Raw genomic sequence first — 20783 nt, 5'->3', positions numbered from 1 at the left:
TGAATAGTTGTTTTAAAACTTTGGACAGATGTGTCTCGACCTACTTTGAATATTATTTAAAAATTTATTTATTCTTTATTGCACAATAAGCTGTCCATTAAGTAAAACCAGAGAGCGTATATTATAGTAAGTGCAAATTTATGATATAAATATTCATTTTTAATATAATATTATATTAAATCTTTTAATGTGTCCAATGTAAATTATTTTATAATAAAATACAATTCATTTCGCGAAATACATATAACTGGACTACAAATTTTAAAATTTAAAATAAATAAAAATAACAAAATTATAAGAAATTATAACAAACGAAGCAAAACTCGAAACTTAAATTGTGTGAAAAAAAGTTATAGAATTATATTTTTTATCATTAGTTTGACGATTAACGTCATTGAAAGGATAAGTTTACTAGAGGGAGACTTTGTACAAAAGTCGATTGCTTGGGTACCTCTGTCTCATTCGTGTTTCTACCGTGAAGCAGTTGTGTTTGCATGGCTGTTTCGGTTTGAAGGGTGGGATATGGCGTGAATTTACTTGATACAGAGGAATAACACCTAAGTCCTTAAGAATGGCAACGCATCGGAGGTATTATGGGCGAAACAGTATATTCTGTTTTTTTTTTAAATGGATGATAATAGAATGGTAACCCCACCCGCGCTATCGGTATACACCGGCGGGGCACCAGTGAAGGATGATAGGTGAAGATGAAGCAGGTCAGTTAGCCCATCGTGACGAATTTGATAAGGTCGCCCATTGTTTTCTCATTGTGATTATTTCTTGTAATTGTTTATATTCATAATAAGTTTACTATTGTAATCTTTTGGAGGAAACAATAGAGAGTAATCTAAAAATCTAAATCTATCTATCTATCAAAGTAACTAAAACCTTGGCCACAGCAGAATATCAGTGTTTTGCTCTTTTGAGGGCAAAACAATAAACCGAGTTGTGACCATTTTGTGTTACTGTGGTACACACATGAAAATGGAAATTGTTGTTTTATAGATTTTGTTTTTTTTGTGTATGCATTCTTTTATAGATAGATAGGTAATTTATTTACATTATTTACAGCACACAAATTACAATAAAAAAACATACACATAATACACAGTAAAAGAGATAAAAGGATGAAAATAAAAAAACAACAAAACAAAAAAAAAAAAGCAAAATATATAAGCCAATAATTTCCTTTCTTTCCTTTCCTTCATGTGTGTGCCATAGTAACACAAAATGGTCACAACTCAATTTATTGCTTTTATCTCTTTTAACTGCATATGTCTGTATTATATGTATGTTTATATTGTTATTTGCGTGTACATATTATCTAATCTTTAATAAAATACCTACATTATCTAATCTAGGCAATGATTTATACTAGGTTTTTCGCCGCAACTTTGTCCGCGTGTCCAGAATATGCTTATGGACCCCAGTTCAAATTTTACTATCCCTAAAACCAGTAGTCTAACTAAATTGCCCACCTCCATACAGCCTTAGCTCATTTCACAACAGGTTCAAATGTTAAGGCGCCAGGAGGTAATAAGCAAATAGTGAAACAAAATTTAATAGAAATTTAAATATATTAATTCCATTAAAAATCAATAATTGATATGAAAATTCAAAGTCAAATATGGACAAGGAAGTGGACAAGTTGGTTGTTACTTTTACCATGACGGCGATACTGGTAGTCGATTGTCTTTGATTGTTCCGTCTGACTCCGTATAACTGTCGTGAGCATACTTATTACGTACGAGTATTAGCTATTTTTCGCGGCTTTATCTGCGTGAATCAGTAGATAACTAGATTGCCAGGGGGAAAGGGATTGTTAGTAATGAGGTCTAATAGCTCCATTGCTAATAATATATCCTCTTAGGCCGACCTCCACGCGATTCCCCCTGGAAACCATCATGGTTAATTCTTGTCGAATTCATCATGGTGGGCCAAGTGACCTGCATTCATTCTCACCTATCTTCCACTGGTGCTTCGTCGGTGTATACCGATAGCGCGGGCGGGGACTTTTACCCAAACACAAAATTGTATCATTTTTTTTTCTACATTTTATATATTTACGTTTATATATTCCTCTACATTTTATATATTCCTTCCGTTTTTACCTTCTCCTTCTTAAAAAAAGTCTTAACTAACTTAAGTCACCCAAGTGCCATCCTTTGTTTTGTTACCTTCATTTATAAATTTTATTGTATTTACATACGTCTATCGAGTTTACAAGTACCAAAACCATTATTCACAATTCCAAAAACATTTACCCAAATTATTCGAATCCCAATTCACTTTTCTCCAAAAACTTCTAGAATTTCATTTCTCCAAAATTTCGCGAACAAAAATATTGTTACTCGAAATTGCGAAATAAATACCAAATTTGGCAACGCTGCATATAACCTGTGTATTAAATTTAATAGTTATTGTGTGAAAGAATATCAAACATTCATCCATCATCATTCCTCCATCGTCTGTCCTTACAAACATTTATATATTAATATTATTTGTATTTTATGTACTTTTTTTTTATAACACATTGCGATTTGTTAATCGTTGTTGGGTGCCCACGGTACAGGTTCGCCTAGTGTGCGACCCATTGTATTTTGTATTTGTAACTTTGTGTTTTTGTCAAATAATAATAAATAAAAAAAAAAGTATTTGTAAAATTAATTTTAAGGTGATTTATTAAAATCATCATTATACACATAAATCATATAGAAGTCATAGAAATATACATATTAACAGATCTATGTATTTCGATGATTACTAAATGGAATACATATTTAATAAAAAATACATATTTCTTCCCAATTATGTTTAAAATATTAAATTAAAATTGCATTACTTTTACGCAATATTTACCATATCAGTGGAAATGGGAATCCGATAAATGTATCTGAATTACTTATTATTGCACAATATGTGAAATTATTGTGCAATATATTCACTGATATAAACGCTAGTTCTGGCAAATGTTTTTCATTCGAGCCTGCGGTATCGGGAACACTAGTCGTCGTTTGTATCAAGTGAAATCTAAAATTTAAAAGTTCAGTATAATTCTGTGTTTCAGGTCATCGGTCGAGTATTTTTAGTCGCGAAGACACAACAATGGAGGCGTTGCTTGTCGCTAAAATTGGCGACATCGAATCTTTGATTGGGAAAGGTGAGATTTATATTGCCGAAGCTGATTCCGAACTCAGAAACGCAATTGAATCAAGAGAGCAGTGTTGTGAAAGAAGTAGGGATTGTTCTCGTTCCAGAGGCCGTTATAGATGCGAAGGTGGAGGTGTTGCCAGAAGGAGGTCCAGAAATTGTGATATAGGGAGAACTCGAGGCAAGTCCAGAAGGAGATCCAGAGGCAGGTCCAGAGGGAGATCCAGAGGCAGGTCCAGAGGGAGATCTCGAGATAGGTCTAGAGGAAAATCCAGAGATCGTTCCAGAGATAGGTCTAGAGGAAGATCCAGAGGAAGATCTAGAGACAGGTCCAGAGGGAGGTCTAGAGACAGGTCCAGAGGAAGATCCAGAGATCGTTCTAGAGGTAGGTCTAGAGGAAGATCCAGAGAAAAATCCAGAGGAAATTCTAGAGACAGGTCGAGAGGAAGATCCAGAGAGGGGTCCAGTGGCAAATCTGGATGTTGTTCAAAAGATATGTCCAGGAATATGTCTAAAACTCCTTTTGAATGGAGATCCAAAGGAAATAAAATAATAATATTATAACATCATCAAGGATTTTCTATAATCACAATTATTAATAATCTAGATTTTAGTTTCATTTATCGTAGAAATAAAAATTAAATTGTCTATGAATAATGTAGTCTATGAATAATGTTTATTATATCTTGGGTATTATGTAATGGATTAAATATTGGTGATAGCAATTACATTTTATTAATTAAATGATTGTAATAATAATCATATATTTTTATGTTTTTATTCTTTTCCGACGCCACAGATGGCGGATTAGAGATTGGAACATCTATAATCTAAGAGTACATCTTTACATTCCCACAGAATGTCGTAAGAGATAAGTAAGGGTATAAAATAGAAAAGAATTGTTAGTAAAAGGGACTAGCAGCCCCATTATTAACAGGTCGACCTCCTAGGAAACCATTGTGATTAATTGTTGATGAAATAGTCACGATGACATTCTTTCATTTTTACTTATCAACACTTACTGGTAGGTACCTTGCTAGCGTATATCGATAGCGCAGGCGCAGAGTTACTGTTTCACTTTTATCCACTAAATAAAGTATCTGCAGTATTTAATATGTACCTACACAATAGTAGCAGAATTAAATTTTATCTTTCAAATATATATTTAGAGATTTATCGAGAAAGAATGAATGGAGTTCGCTTGCCGTTTACGGGTACTTTTAATTTGGCCCTTCTTCAGCACGTCGCCTATTTGGTCTATACGCCTATACGTCCGTCTAGGGCGGCCCCTACCGACATCTCCATTCATTCATAATATGACGTTAATCATAAATAATATTACTATAGAATTTTTATCTGTCTGTATGCTTGTTCTAGTATCATGCAAAAACTACCTAATTAGATGCGGTTTTCAAAATCAGGTGTATGGTTTTATTTTGATACGCCATTGGACATTTCATTGTTTTTTTTTATGTATGATAATGGAATGGTAACCCGGTCTGCGCTATCGATGTACACCGGCGGGGCACCAGTGACAGATGGTAAGTGAAAATGAAAGAGTAGGTCATTTAACCCATCGTGATAAATACACCTGGAATTCAGCCTGATGGTTTCCAGAGAGGACCACGTGGAGGTCGACCTGACGGGGTATATTGCTAGCAATGGGGCTGGAAGTCCGAATTACTAACAATACCTCCCACCCATTTCATTGGTTTTACTACTTCTGAAACCATGCGTACGGATTTTTTTTTTTAATTTTAATTGGATTTACATTCTTCAGGTTTATCAGTCCTATTGTACCCCAAATTGATTTCTCAGATAAAGTATGGGCAAAAAGCTAGTCGAGAATGTTATTGAGACGTAAAATATTGAATCGTTTGTTTCCATCGTTTCGTATGACTGCACAGTATTATAACCGTGCAATTGAATAATATTTAACAATAGGTATAATACAATAATATGGGCATACATATTTTTCCTATGAGAATAGTAAATATTCAAGTAAGTAACGAAATAATTAAAAATTTTGCTCCACAAATAAAAAACGCTGGCGTCAACTGTGACCTAACAACCAGTTGCTTTGAGTTAATTACTGAAGAGACTGTACAAAAGTCGTTTGCTTGGGCACCTCTGTCCTATTCGTGTTTCTACTGTGAAGCAGTCATGTTTGTATGGCTGTGTTTCGGTTTGAAGGGAGTGAATTTACAGGGTACAGAGGAATAACACCTGAGTCTTTAGAAATGGTAACGCATCATGGGCAAAACAGTGTACTCTGTTATGTCCATGATACTGCTCATGTCTATAGGCGACGGTTACCACTTTCTATCAGGTGGGCCGTCAGCTCGTTTGCTATAGTTGCATAAAAAAAGGAAAATTTCTATGAGACTAACTTGAAATAATTGTGAGATAAGAAATAAAAAAAAAATACAACCGGATTGAAAATCTCTTTTTTTTAAGTTAGTTGAAAATTGAATAACGTAACATAATCTTTAATGCTTATAGAGTTACATAATAATATTACATACATATCACTACACACCTGGAAGCTTAAAGATTTGGACAACTGAACACAAAGTTAGCATCGAGACCCTTCGAGATTTATTTAAACAATGGGACGCACAGCGCTTTAAAAATTCTAGAAGATGGATGCAGACAGCCGAAGCGCCTTATCCGGGATACTGTCGAGCGCCTGGAAGAAGTGAATGCATACCTGCGCTTTGCAATTGTGAAAAACTCTTAGAGATGTGGATAAAATCTAAAGGAGACAAGAAACGGGAAAATGAATTGAAAAAACCTAAAACAAAACATACTGGCAATCAGAAATTTCTATCAACTCTACCAAATAATTAATATAAAAATAATAAGTTCTCATAATATGACTTTTAATGTTTAATGATTTTAAAAAATTTTTTGATAGTCATTATAAAATTTTACACAATTTCCTAATAATGAATTACCAATATTTTTCGATCATTATAATAATTTTATACATACTGTCACACCATAGCCATCGTTCTCAACTATTAGATGATGGAATGTATTAGATTTAGGAATGTATTAGAGCATCTATTTAGGAGTGTATATAAATATGTGGCCTATTCTATTTCGGTCTCGACATATCATCAGACTGTAGAAGAGGTTCAAGTTTCTCGGATGTAAGTATATATTTTATGTAAATATTTACATCTAGATCTTTAGCGCGTTATAATGCTTGTCTATAGTTTAGGGAAAGTCTAAAGATTAATTACGGTTTTTACTTTCCATCAGATGTCAACTGTCCATCAGATGGGCCATCAGCTTGTTTGCCATCGTACTCTCAGAGGGAAGTCAAAAGTCCTTAGAACTAGTCTGCAAGCATTCGATAATTTGGAGATGTAGACGAATTATGACTTATAGGTATTATTATAGTATTTATGTTTGTACTTTAAAGGATTTGGGTTCTAGATACGTTTTTATTAATACAATTGGTTTTTCTAGTTATCAATTTAATGAGTGTATTTATTGACATAAGATATAATATTAACATTAGGCGAAATCCTATATATACGAGTACCATATAGTTCTGTTAAAGTTTTCTTTTGTTTTGTTTTATTTTTAACATTTGTTGTAATATCTTATACTTGTAAATCATTTAGGATTTATAATTTAAAGGAAATTAGGAGATTACAATAAAATACATATTAAGTACTTCCATAATTATTTATTCGATGTCTCCCATGGTGACTTTTTCATTTCGCATTACCTTCACTAAAGTAATAATTTTTGGCACAATATTTGGCATTTATAAGAAATTGACTACAATACTGAATATTCGGTGATATTGTGATTATCTGGAAATTCGTGAGTAATATTATGTTGTTATTTATAATTTTGCAGGGAACTCCTTTAAATATTTATACTTTGATAACGTTCAAGTAACGCATCGATGCAACAAACTTTTATATTGTTTATATGTTTAAAAGCAAATAAATTGGACAATATAACATTTCGTGTACTAAACCCAACATGGCTGTATTATTTCTATTATATTTTAGTCAACAAGTTAGAATTATAAATTAGAATGGCTAATTTGAGATTAGCCAAGCCTTTTGGTTTAGCGTCACGGTTATCAACTAATATTCATACAAACACAACATAATTTCAACATTTCGTAATCATCTAGCACAAGGTAACGAATCAGATACAACAAAATTTTCTCCTCATTATATTTCGATTGAATCTAGACATAGACTTTAGAATTTTGGCCCATTTGGTCCTTATCGGCCGTTAATTTTAGTATTAAGATTAGCATTTTAGAAAACAACGGCCAATTTGCACTAATTACACTATGCCACTGAACGTGGTCTAGACTCTAACTACTCGATCCTAGTTTATAACACTTTACTTCTCCATTTAAAGAAACAAAAGCATTATGAACATTCGCTCGTTTTTAAAACACAAGCCCCAACTTTGTTACTCTTATCCAAAGCATACTTGCACGAGAAATGCATCGGAAAGTTCACGAAATGAATAATCCATTATTATACAAGTAGTTTTAATTAAAGTAACTTACTCGCTCAAAGAATGCTCGGCAACATAACATAAAATGTCTTTTGGCACGCAAAGTGTTTTTGGTTTGTCCAAACCATAGAAATCTGTACGAAAGTGAGTAATCCATAATGGTTTAGGAAACATTTTATTTTCCAACTAGAATAATTTCTCAATAACTACTACTCTACTTTACATATTATTTATGTATTATCCATTAGTTATTGCTTCTATAATTGTTATTTGGTCTGTCGAATCTTTTGTGAGAAATTGTGTAAAAAAGATAAAGTCGTGTGCATTAATCTGTGTGCTTACATTCGATTTATATCTAGAATAGAAAAAAGAAAGCAGTTTTAATTAATCACTACGAGCAGCAAAACTATGAGTAAAATATTTCTAAAAGTTGAACACTAGTAACTCTAACGGGATAGCCGTCATCGCTGACATTTTAAAGGCCTTCGATAGGATTCATCCTGAGATCACGTTCTTAAAGATTAAGTACAAACTATTATTGCGTGTTTAGAATTGCACTGTTACGATTCTTACGATTACAGATAGTATCGCATTAAGAAGTCTTTGATACACTCCGTAGTATGTCCATATTAGGCGTGGGGTGCCTCAGGGCAGCCGACTGGGTCCGTTTGTCGCGTTTCCGAAACAGACAAAGAGTTTTTCTTCCTCGACATTTATACACACTTGTTTAGTGGTATCGAGCGAAACTCAAACGGGCGGGTCCATGTCGCGCTGCAACGACGTCAGTCACGTGTGGAATACCCACCCGGGGATCGGAGGTCACGCGTCCGGCACACCGTGGATATGATGCTGGTAGTTGTGATTCAGTTTGTTGGCAAATTCGTGCATTATATCCCTGAATATCACCGAGTCCAGATTCTCTCCGAGTATATACAGTAAATACCAGTCGCCCATCTTGCTTCTCCTCACTATAGTGTCGACATTGTCGCGTCTGACAAGTCTGAACCTCATGCGCATCATGTAGACCCGCATTCGCGGGGAGAATATAATGACGAGCCTGTACAGCAAGGTGATGAAGGTGAGGAAGCCGAGGATGAGGAACCAGAACCAGAGGAAGATGTAGATCTTTTCGTTGACGACGTTGAGCGGCAGGATGCAGAGCGCGTCGTGTCGCTCGACTTCGCCCGACGAGCCGAATTTGTTGAATAGTGTGCATTTCACCATTCTGTAATGGGTGAAATATATAGAGTTAATTTGTACCCTGGTGAATAGTGCCTCCTGACGTCCATTTAAAGTATTAAAAGTACTAAAAAAATATACTTTCTTATTAACATAGGTTATTTTATATTAGGCTACTGCACTTCTCAGCTGTTTTGGCTTAGTGTGTTTCTAGTTGTACCACGGAAGCAATATTTTTATTTTATGCAATTTAGAATGTCAAACAAGCTGACGGTTCACTTGATGGAAAGTGATAACCGTCGCCTATAGACATGCGCAATACTATGGGCATAACAGAGTATACTGTGACGCCCATAATACTGATCATCCTGAGCATTAAAATGCTGTACCTTGTAATTTCACTGTCATATGGTTTGAAGGGTGGGACTCTTCAAACCGAAATACAGCCATACAAACATACTGCTTCACGGTAGAAAGACGAATGAGACAAAGGTATCGAAGCAGACGATTTTTGAATAAAAAAATAAACTACTTTCAGTTTCAATCTATTAGTTTGAATCCTAACACATAAATCGAGCTATCAGAAGATTTTTCAACCAACTGTAGAGCTACTGTTATATAAAAACATTTTAAAATACTGAAAAATTCTTAATAAAAAAAGAAAATCTAACAATTTTATAAAATTTTATAGCTTTTTTGGAACATTTTGATTAAAAATTTGGAAAACATCTTTATCAATATTTTACCTTGGAAATATGTAAATCATGGGGTCGACACGGTCCTCCTGGTCGGACTCCATATATGCGATCACGTCCAGCCCGAACGTCATGAACTCGCCGTCGAAAAACCGGTTCATCAGGAACATTTGCCCTGGAAGTCAATATTTATTTATTAATATTTCATTACATAACAAGAGTACACATGGCGGACATAACTTCTACTTCAAATCCTTTCAAGCAAGAAGTTCGTTTGTGGAACTCCCTTTCTACCTCTTTATGGTGCGCTCAGTCTCTGGCTAGTTTTAAAAACTTAGTTAAATCCCACTACCTATCCTTATAATTACTTCCTCTTTATTTCCTACGAGAATTATATGTTTTTTATGGGAGATAATGGAATGGTAACCCCACCCGCGCTATATATATATATATATATATATATATATATATATATATATATATATATATATATATATATATATATATATGTAAATGTATATTGCTGGAAACAAAGTCACTAGTTCTTGTTACAGGTAATTACTGGTATACACATAGTATATGGGATGTAGATCCTTCTACTACTACTAAAGGCTACTTTTTATCCCGGTCAGTAAACATATACCGATCATACGGACAAAGTCGCGTGTAAAAGCTAGTTTTATTGTATATTTTTTAATGGATGATAAAGGAATGGTAACCCCGCCCGCGCTAACGGTATACGCTGGCGGGGCACCAGTGAGGGATAATAGGTGAGGATGAAAAGGCAGGTCAGTTAACCCATCGTGATGAATAATGGAATTCAGCGCGATGGTTTCCAGAGGAGACTACGTGGAGGTCGACCTGACAGGGTATATTGCTAGCAATCTCTCCCTTCTAATTTTATCATATTGGTAAGACAACATAGATAGAAAGAGATCGAGACTGAAGGAAAACTAATCAAGTATGTAGTTAGTGTTTACTGATTCCGCGACGTTCTAACGACGTGGGCACAAGTTTATTATTCCGCGGGTATACGCAACTTCCGGTCGCGTTTCCAATAACAAAAAAACCGGGTGCGTTCACTGCCATCGAAATCTGCTGTCTCTGCTGGCCTTGCTTGTGTATGGCCAGGAAAAAAGCGGGCATCTGTTTTTTTATACAACTTAGAATGGCAAACAAGCTGACGGCCTGATGGAAATCTGATGGAAAGTGGTAACCTATAGACATGAGCAGTACCATGGACATAACAGAGTATACTGTTTCGCTCATGATAACCCCCATGCGTTGCCATTCCTGAGGACCCAGGTGTTATTTCTCTGTACCCTGTAAATTCACGCCATATCCTACCCTTCCTACCGAAACACAGCCATGCGAACACAACTGCTTTACGGTTGAAACACGAATGGAACAGAGATACCCAAGCAAACGACTTTTGTACAAAGTTTCCCTCTGGATTAAAAAAAGGAAAAATAAGAAAAGAGACCGAATAGAGAATCTCTTTTTGAAGTCATTTGGAAATAAAAATAACTGCAAAAATTATCGCTTAATAAATAGTCAATACAAAACCTTTATAGCAGCTATTTGTTTAGGTCAAGAACTTCAGTAAAAAAAACCTTAAAAAATTGGTAACTGTGCCAAGTAGAAATAAAAAAAACAGTTCATACGTGTGTTCGTATGTAACTTAGTAGCAAGGATTACATCTGCACGCTCAATTTATGGCCATACAGGCGCGTAAACATTTTTTTTTACTGAAATATCAGCGGAACATCTGTCGCGTGCCCGCTCTGAATCGCCAACTAGCCCCGTCGTCGACCGCCCATTGTAAATCACAACATATTGAATTAAAAAGAAACATAAAAACAACTATTAGAACAAGTTCTAATATATACATTTATTGGTTATGTGTGTGGTAGAAATGTTTTTTTTTAATGGGTGAAAATGGAATGGTAACCCCGCCCGCGCTATCGGTATACACCGACGAGGCACCAGTGGAAGATGATAGGTGAGAATGAATGCAGGTCAGTTGGCCCACCATGATGAATTCGACAAGAATTAAACATGGTTTCCAGGGGGAACCACGTGGAAGTCGACCTGAGAGGGTATATTGCTAGTAATGGATTTATTTTACATTACTAGCAATATACCAGAGGGAGACTTTGTACAAAAGTCGATTGCTTGGGTACCTCTATAATTATTAAAATATTGAATAAAATATTAATGAAACAAAATGTCATCTACCACAATATGCAATAGGTGATGAACGCAGTTCAGTATCGAAAGATGCACCCTGTCACACTGACGACATTTCTAGACGTTTCTATTTTAGCGAATCTCTCCGTTTAACTAAAATTGAATATCCTGCGAGGCGGGGACGGTAACTGTATGTACAGTCAACATCAAATTTTGATGAACAAATGTTTATCAAAATTTGTACGAATAAATATTCGTACACATCTTTAAAATCCGCAAAAACTATCAGTTGTTTAACTACATTAATGTAGAATTTGAGCGAACAACGTAAAAGCGTCTAATTTGTTGAATACATTAGTTCTTATATATATATATATATATATATATATATATATATATATATATATATATATATATATATATATATATATATATATATATATATATATATATATATATATATATATTAAATATATGAATGAATAAATGGTTTATTTTCTCTTTACAAAAAGTAATACAAAGAAACAACTTGAGATACAATTATATATGTAAGACCAATTTTGTAAGAGACTGGTGCCTGCAGTAGGTTTTGAACAGACCTGGGTTACGAGTCACCAGTGCCCCATCTCCGTGGACTACACAAATACAAGGCTACCAATTAGTATTATGATATACAGATAAAACAATAAAGAGATATAAATATATAAATAATATAATAAACTTACTTGACATTAAAACACTTATTAGAATTATAACTTAGGTAAATTTATTTATTAAGTTTAATTATGACCATATCACCTTATTGTGCCATATTTTAACAATAAATTTCATTCGTTCATTCATTCATTCACCTCTATTGAAATAGGTTATAGCGGTGTATAATCTGAAGTGTTCATCTATTATTGACGCCGACTGTACTATGTAGTCGAACGAGCGACGCAACCATTTCGCTGTTGTGCGACAAAATAGAAAACAAGCTATTGTCATTCTATTTGGAATTGAGTATATAACACTTGCTTTTACCCGCGACTTCGGCCGCGTGAACAGGATATGTTTATTCACCAGGATATAAAGTAGCCTTTATCTTTCTTCATCTCGTATAGTGTCTACCATATTTCATAGTAGGTGGGGGGGGGGGGGGGGGAGGATTATTAGTATCCCGGACTACCAGTCTCATTGGCGAGAGGCACGATAGTAAAAAGGTGACGATGGCAAATAGAGGTACATTATAATTAAACATACAAAACTTTGAACATTCATTTATATCATTGTATTGATTGATGATATTGGTATTGATACGTCCGAGTGTCTAGTGTCTGAGTGTCTGAGTGTCTAGTGTCCAGTGTCTGAGTGTCTAGTGACTTAGCGTCCAGTGTCTGAGTGTCTAGTGTACGAGTGTCTAGTGTCCGAGTGTCTAGTGTCCGAGTGTCTAGTGTCCGAGTGTCTAGTGTCTGCATGTCTGAGTGTCTGAGTGTCTGACAGTCCTAGACTATGTCTGAGTGTCTAATGTCTGAGTGTCTGTCCAGTGTCTGAGTGTCTGAGTGTCTAGTGTCTAGTGTCTGAGTGTTTAGTGTCCAGTGTCTCAGAGCCTAGTGTCTGAGTGTCTAGTGTCCAGTGTCTGAGAGTCTAGTGTCTGAGTGTCTAGTGTCCAGTGTCTGAGTGTCTATTGTCTGAGTGTCTAGTGTCTAGTGTCTGAGTGTCTAGTGTCTGAGTGTCCAGTGTCTGAGTGTCTAGTGTCTGAATGTCCAGTGTCTGAGTGTCTAGTGTCTGAGTGTCTAGTGTCTGAGTGTCTAGTGTCTGAGTGTCTAGTGTCTAGTGTCTGAATGTCTAGTGTCTGAGTGTCCAGTGTCTGAGTGTCTAGTGTCTGAATGTCCAGTGTCTGAGTGTCTAGTGTCTGAGTGTCTAGTGTCTGAGAGTCTAGTGTCTGAGTGTCTAGTGTCAGAGTGTCTTGTGTCCGAGTGTCTGAGTGTCTGAGTGTCTGAGTGTCTAGTGTCTGAGTGTCTAGTGTCTAGTGTCCAGTGTCTGAGAGTCTAGTGTCTAGTGTCTGTGTGTCTAGTGTCTGAGTGTCTAGTGTCTGAGAGTCTAGTGTCTGAGTGTCTAGTGTCTGAGTGTTTAGTGTTCAGTGTCTGAGTGTCTAGTCTCTGAGTGTCTAGTGTCTGAGTGTCTAGTGTCCAGTGTCCGAGTGTATAGTGTCTGAGTGTCTAGTGTCTGAGTGTCTAGTGTCTGAGTGTCTAGTGTCTGAGTGTCTAGTGTCTGAGTGTCTAGTGTCCAGTGTCTGAGAGTCTAGTGTCTAGTGTCCGAGTGTCTAGTGTCTAGTGTCTGAGTGTCTAGTGTCTGAGTGTCTAGTGTCTGAGTGTCTAGTGTCTGAGTGTCTGAGAGTCTAGTGTCTGAGTGTCTGAGAGTCTAGTGTCTGAGTGTCTAGTGTCTGAGTGTCTAGTGTCTGAGTGTCTAGTGTCTGAGTGTCTAGTGTCTGAGTGTCTGAGTCCGAGTGTCTAGTGTCTGAGTGTCTGAGTGTCTAGTGTCTGAGTGTCTAGTGTCTGAGTGTCTAGTGTCTGTGTGTCGAGTGTCTAGTGTCGGAGTGTCTAGTGTCTGAGAGTCTAGTGTCTAGTGTCGAGTGTCTAGTGTCTAGTGTCTGAGTGTCTGAGTGTCTAGTGTCCGAGTGTCCAGTGTCTGAGTGTCTGAGTGTCCAGTGTCCGAGTGTCTAGTGTCTAGTGTCTAGTGTCTAGTGTCTAGTGTCTAGTGTCTAGTGTCTAGTGTCTAGTGTCTAGTGTCTAGTGTCTTGTGTCTAGTGTCTAGTGTCTAGTGTCTACTGTCTGAGTGTCTAGTGTCTGAGTGTCTAGTGTCTGAGTGTCGAGTGTCTAAGTGTCTTGTGTCCGAGTGTCTAGTGTCTGAGTGTCTAGTGTCTGAGTGTCTAGTGTCTGAGTGTCTGAGAGTCTAGTGTCTGAGTGTCTGAGAGTCTAGTGTCTGAGTGTCTAGTGTCTGAGTGTCTAGTGTCTGAGTGTCTGAGAGTCTAGTGTCTGAGTGTCTAGTGTCTGAGTGTCCAGTGTCTGAGTGTCTAGTGTCTAGGGTCTGAGTGTCTGAGTGTCTAGTGTCCGAGTGTCCAGTGTCTGAGTGTCTGAGGTCTAGTGTCTGTCTGTGTCTGAGTGTCTAGTGTCTGAGTGTCTAGTGTCTAGTGTCTAGTGTCTGAGTGTCTAGTGTCTGAGTGTCTAGTGTCTAGTGTCTGTGTCTAGTGTCTAGTGTCTTGTGTCTAGTGTCTAGTGTCTAGTGTCTAGTGTCTGAGTGTCTGAGTGTCTGAGTGTCCAGTGTCTGTCTGAGTGTCTGAGTGTCTAGTGTCTAGTGTCTTGTGTCTAGTGTCTAGTGTCTGAGTGTCTGAGTGTCTTGTGTCTGAGTGTCTGAGTGTCTGAGTGTCTGAGTGTCTGAGTGTCTGAGTGTCTGAGTGTGAGTGTCTGAGTGTCTGAGTGTCTGACAGTCTAGTGTCTGAGTGTCTGTCCAGTGTCTGAGTGTCTAGTGTCTGAGTGTCTAGTGTCTGAGTGTCTGAGTGTCTGAGTGTCTGAGTGTCTAGTGTCTGAGTGTCTTGTGTCTGAGTGTCTAGTGTCTGAGTGTCTAGTGTCTGAGTGTCTAGTGTCTGAGTGTCTGAGTGTCTGAGTGTCTGAGTCGAGTGTCACTGTCTGAACACTAGTGTCTGAGACATGTCAGACACTGAGACACTCAGACACTAGACACTAGACACTCAGACATTCAGACACTCAGACACTCGGACAATAGACACTCAGACATTAGACATTCAGACATTAGACACTCAGACACTGGACACTCAGACACTGGACACTAGACACTCAGACGCTAGACACTTGGACACTGGACACTAGACACTCAGACACTAGACACTCAGAGACTAGACACTCAGACACTGAACACTAAACACTCAGACACTAGACACTCAGACACTAGACTCTCAGACACTAGACACTCAGACACTAGACACACAGACACTAGACACTAGACTCTCAGACACTGGACACTAGACACTCAGACACTAGACACTCAGACACTCAGACACTCAGACACTCAGACACTCAGACACTCAGACTCTCAGACACTAGACACATTGACACTAGACTCTCAGACACTAGACACTCAAACACTAGACACACAGACACTAGACACTCAGACACTAGACTCTCAGACACTGGACACTGGACACTCAGACACTAGACACTCAGACAATAGACACTCAGACACTAGACACTCAGACACTAGACACTAGACACTCAGACACTAGACTCTCAGACACTGGACACTAGACACTCAAACACTAGACACTCAGACACTAGACACTCAGACACTGGACACTCAGACACTGGACACTAGACACTCAGACACTAGACACTCAGACACTAGACACTCAGATACTAGACACTCAGACACTAGACACTCAGATACTAGACACTCAGACACTAGGCTCACTGACACTAGACATATTGACACTTGACTCTCTGACACTAGACACTCAGACACTAGACACTCAGACACTAGACACTAGACACTCAGACACTAGACACTCAGACACTAGACACACAGACACTAGACACTCAGACACTAGACACTTAGACACTGGACACTCAGACAATAGACACTCAGACACTAGACCTTCAGACACTGGACACTCAGACACTGGACACTCAGACACTAGACACTCAGACACTAGACACTCAGACACTAGACATTCAGACATTCAGACATTAGACACTCAGACACTGGACACTCAGACACTGGACACTAGACACTCAGACACTAGACACTCAGACACTAGACACTCAGACACTAGACACTCAGACACTAGACTCTCAGACACTAGACATTCAGACACTAGACACTCAGACACTGGACATTCAGACACTAGACACTCAGACAGTAGACACTAGACACTAGACACTAGACACTAGACACTAGACACTAGACACTAGACACAAGACACTAGACACTAGACACTGAACACTAGACACTAGACACTCAGACACTAGACACTAGACACTCAGACACTAGACTCTCAGACACTGGACACTAGACAGACACTAGACACTCAGACACTAGACACTCAACACTCGACACTCGGCACTCAGATACTAAACACTAGACACTAGACACTCAGACATCCAGACACTAGACACTCAGACACTGGACACTAGACACTCAGACACTAGACACTCAGACACTAGACACACTAGACATAGACACTCAGACACTAGACACTCAGACACTAGACACTCATACACTAGAAACTAGACAGACACTCAGACACTAGACACACAGACACTAGACACTCAGACACTAGACACTAGACACTAGACACTCAGACAATAGACACTCAGACACTAGACACTCAGACACTAGACACTCAGACACTAGACACTCAGACACTTGACACTCAGACACTAGACACTAGACACTAGACACTCGACACTAGACACTAGACACTGGACAATCAGACACTCAGACACTAGACACTAGACACTAGACACTAGACACTAGACACTCAGACACTCAGACACTCAGACACTCAGACACTCAGACACTAGACACTAGACACTAGACACAAGACACTAGACACTAGACACTCAGACATCCAGACACTGGACACTCAGACACTGGACACTAGACACTCAGACACTAGATACTCAGACACTAGACTCTCAGACACTGGACACTAGACACTCAGACACTGGATACTAAACACTGGACACTAGACACTCAGACACTAGACACTCGAACACTGGACACTAGACACTCAGAGACTAGACACTCAGACACTCGGACACTGGACACTAGACACTCAGACACTAGACACTCAGAGACTAGACACTCAGACACTAGGCTCACTGACACTAGACATATTGACACTTGACTCTCTGACACTAGACACTCAGACACTAGACACTGGACACTAGACACTCAGACACTAGACACTCAGACACTAGACTCTCAGACACTGGACACTGGACACTCAGACACTAGACACTCAGACACTAGACACTCAGACACTAGACACTGGACACTCAGACACTGGACACTAGACACTCAGACACTGGACACTAGACACTCAGACACTAGACACTCATAGACTAGACACTCAGACACTAGACTCTCAGACACTGGACACTGACACTCAGATACTAGACACTCAGACACAGACACTTACACTAGACACTGGACACTCAGACACTGGACACTAGACACTCAGACACTAGACACTCATAGACTAGACACTCAGACACTAGACTCTCAGACACTGGACACTAGACACTCAGACACTAGACTCTCAGACACTGGACACTAGACACTCAGATACTAGACACTCGGACACAAGACACTTAGACACTCGACACTCAGACACTAGACACTCAGACACTAGACACTCAGACACTAGACATTCAGACATTAGACACTCAGACACTGGACACTCAGACACTGGACACTAGACACTCAGACACTATATACGAAAAGTACGACACTATATATGAAAAGTTATTTATATTTCCTGGTTCCTGTTAGTTATTTATATGTATATAGAATACTAATAAAAAAAAGGGTCAGCTAATTTGACAATTAGCTGATAAAAATTAACCTGTTTTTTTTAGGTTCGACACTCTTTTTATACAATCTAATGGAGAATTATATACACGAATGGAACTTACCTATAACATTGACAAGAGCAAGCCCCTCGCAAAGGTAGTACCTGTAGGCCCACCAGTTGTGGTACCTCAGGTTCTCCCAAAGGTAGTCGAGGATCAGCTTCTTCTTCGTCTTCTTCTCTATCTCGGTGCACACCCCCACGTCCAGGTCCATCATGAGGGCGCGTATCTTGCCCCCCTCCCACGACTTCCACAGCCAGCGGGGGGCGTAGAATAACATTGCCTGTAACAATACGGTGATATATATTAAATATATGGATTTACTAAATTGTTAAAGCAATGCATATGCAACTTAGAATGGGAAACAAGCTGACGGATCACCTGATGGAAAGTAGTAACCGACGCCTATAGACATGAGCAGTACCATGGACATAACAGAGTATACTGTTTCGCCCATGAAACCACCCATGTGTTACCATTCGTGTGTATTAAGGGATCTAAGGTCCCGTGTGGTTTCGGCATAGAATAGGCATTTACTCCCTAATATTATTTTATTTATTTATATTTTATTGTACATACTGAAAATACATAAAAATACGACAAAAGTAAGATTTATTCCTAATTTTTTTATTTGACTAAATTATAACTAAAAAAAAAATTCGAAAAAAAGAACATATACTTGTTTCGTGAGCACTATATAATAATAGGTATATAAATTATATATATATATAATGTTTTTTTTCAATGTTCAGATAGGTATATTACCTGAATCTAGGCCGTGTTCTATACGCTACACGTTACCTATGTCCAATCAGCCGTGACTGACTAACACACGTCCAAACATTTCACCATGCTAACGTCAAAACAACTTCAGGAACTTTCCCATAATAATACGGAATACAGACTGAAAATAAATATATATATATATATATATATATATATATATATATATATATATATATATTTATTTTCAGTATATATATATATACTGAAATTATGCAGTAATTGTTCAACATTTATGTCGATGTATTTAGATCATATTGAACCGATTAATGAGGTCAAGCAACGTTTAATGCAACCATTCTTCGGATGGGTGGCTCTATATCAGTGTTTCCCAACCTTTTTTGTGCCATGTCCCACTTGAACATTTCGAAAATTTTTATGTCCCCATACATGATTTTTCCCCACAAAGTTTACTTGAACACTAATCGCCCAGTTGATATTTTAGTAATGTCAACCGAAATTATACCTAATAAATATGTACAGCGTTATTTTTAATTTACCTTTTTGTTAAATTTGGCACCGATATCTACTTCTAGTATTGCATTTAAATGACCCGGAGTAAGAGGGTTAAAATCAGTTCAAGTCCATTTTTTAATTCCCCACACTTAATAATTAAATTACCCCCCTGTGGGGTGTGGGCCCCACGTTGGGAAACACCGCTCTATATAATAGTAGATACGTTACCGGAATTCTTTTTTTACAATAGGTAGGATTTTGTTGATTTCGATATCTGATGGGGGGGGGGGGGGGGGGGATGGTCTTAGACCCCCCCCCCTAAATAGAGTGACGACCTCAAATAGATTTTAGGGAGTCAGTGGATGCAGGTGGCTCAGGATCATTTTTTATGGCAATCTATGAGGGATGCCTATGTTTAACAGTGGCCAGTAAATAGCCGAGATGATGATGATGATGAGATGATGATTATATGGGTAATTGTTACCAGAGGGAGACTTTGTACAAAAGTCGATTGCTTGGGTACCTCTGTCCCATTCGTGTTTCAACCGTGAAGCAGTTGTGTTTGCATGGCTGTGTTTCAGTTTGAAGGGTGGGGTATGGCGTGAATTTACAGGGTACAGAGGAATAACACCTGAGTCCTCAGGAATGGCAACGCATGGGGGGTATCATGACGACTTATCTGTGAGAGCCGTATACACCTTTAATTGATGTGTTCATATGGCCTTAAGCTTGGTAGTGAGGAGTGAGATGTTTTTGTTCTTACTTGAACAAAAACATCTTAGATTTAAGCATTTTTAATAGTAGTTTTTCACTTTTTACTTACTTATATCATTGTACATTGTCTGCTTAATTGTTGTGAGCATATTGTTGGTGTGTCTTTTATAAGTGAATAAATAGCATTCTCGGTGGCAGAAACACGAGTGGGACAGAGGTACCCAATACAAAGTCTGCCTCTGGACAAAAATCTAGCCAGAAAATATCAGATCCAGCAACTAGTAAACTATGTTTATGGCTGGCTATATATATATATATATATATATATATATATATATATATATATATATATATATATATATATATATATATATATATATATATATATATATATATATATATATATATATATATATATATATATATATATATATATATATATATATACATTTTTTACAGCGGAAACAAGAACCTCAATCCATTT

At 37.7% G+C, this 20783-nt stretch overlaps 1 protein-coding gene and 1 long non-coding RNA gene across 10 annotated transcripts in view; one reads left to right on the top strand and one right to left on the bottom strand.

Moving 5' to 3' along the window:
• Window positions 1–6017: 6017 nt before the first annotated feature.
• On the top strand, window positions 6018–6837 carry LOC128202456 (uncharacterized). Its single transcript, XR_008253796.1, has 2 exons — window positions 6018–6305; window positions 6418–6837. It is a non-coding gene; the product is annotated as an uncharacterized LOC128202456 (long non-coding RNA).
• The window catches only part of LOC113522883 (innexin shaking-B), a 174655-nt gene continuing 160702 nt past the window's right edge, over window positions 6831–20783 (bottom strand). For all 9 annotated transcript variants that reach the window (XM_052902875.1, XM_052902876.1, XM_052902880.1 and 6 more), the window contains 3 exons: window positions 18410–18629; window positions 9576–9699; window positions 6831–8875 (listed from right to left, as the gene is read on the bottom strand). In XM_052902875.1, the coding sequence (XP_052758835.1) occupies window positions 8470–8875; window positions 9576–9699; window positions 18410–18629 (750 nt within the window). In that variant the 3' untranslated portion in view covers window positions 6831–8469. The remainder of the gene's footprint in view (window positions 8876–9575; window positions 9700–18409; window positions 18630–20783) is intronic.

This window comes from Galleria mellonella, unplaced genomic scaffold, assembly GCF_026898425.1.
Source record: "Galleria mellonella isolate WM207_F2 unplaced genomic scaffold, CSIRO_AGI_GalMel_v1 utg962, whole genome shotgun sequence".
In the NCBI taxonomy this organism is placed as follows: Eukaryota; Metazoa; Arthropoda; class Insecta; order Lepidoptera; family Pyralidae; genus Galleria; species Galleria mellonella.
This window is presented reverse-complemented; position numbering and strand designations above follow the sequence as displayed.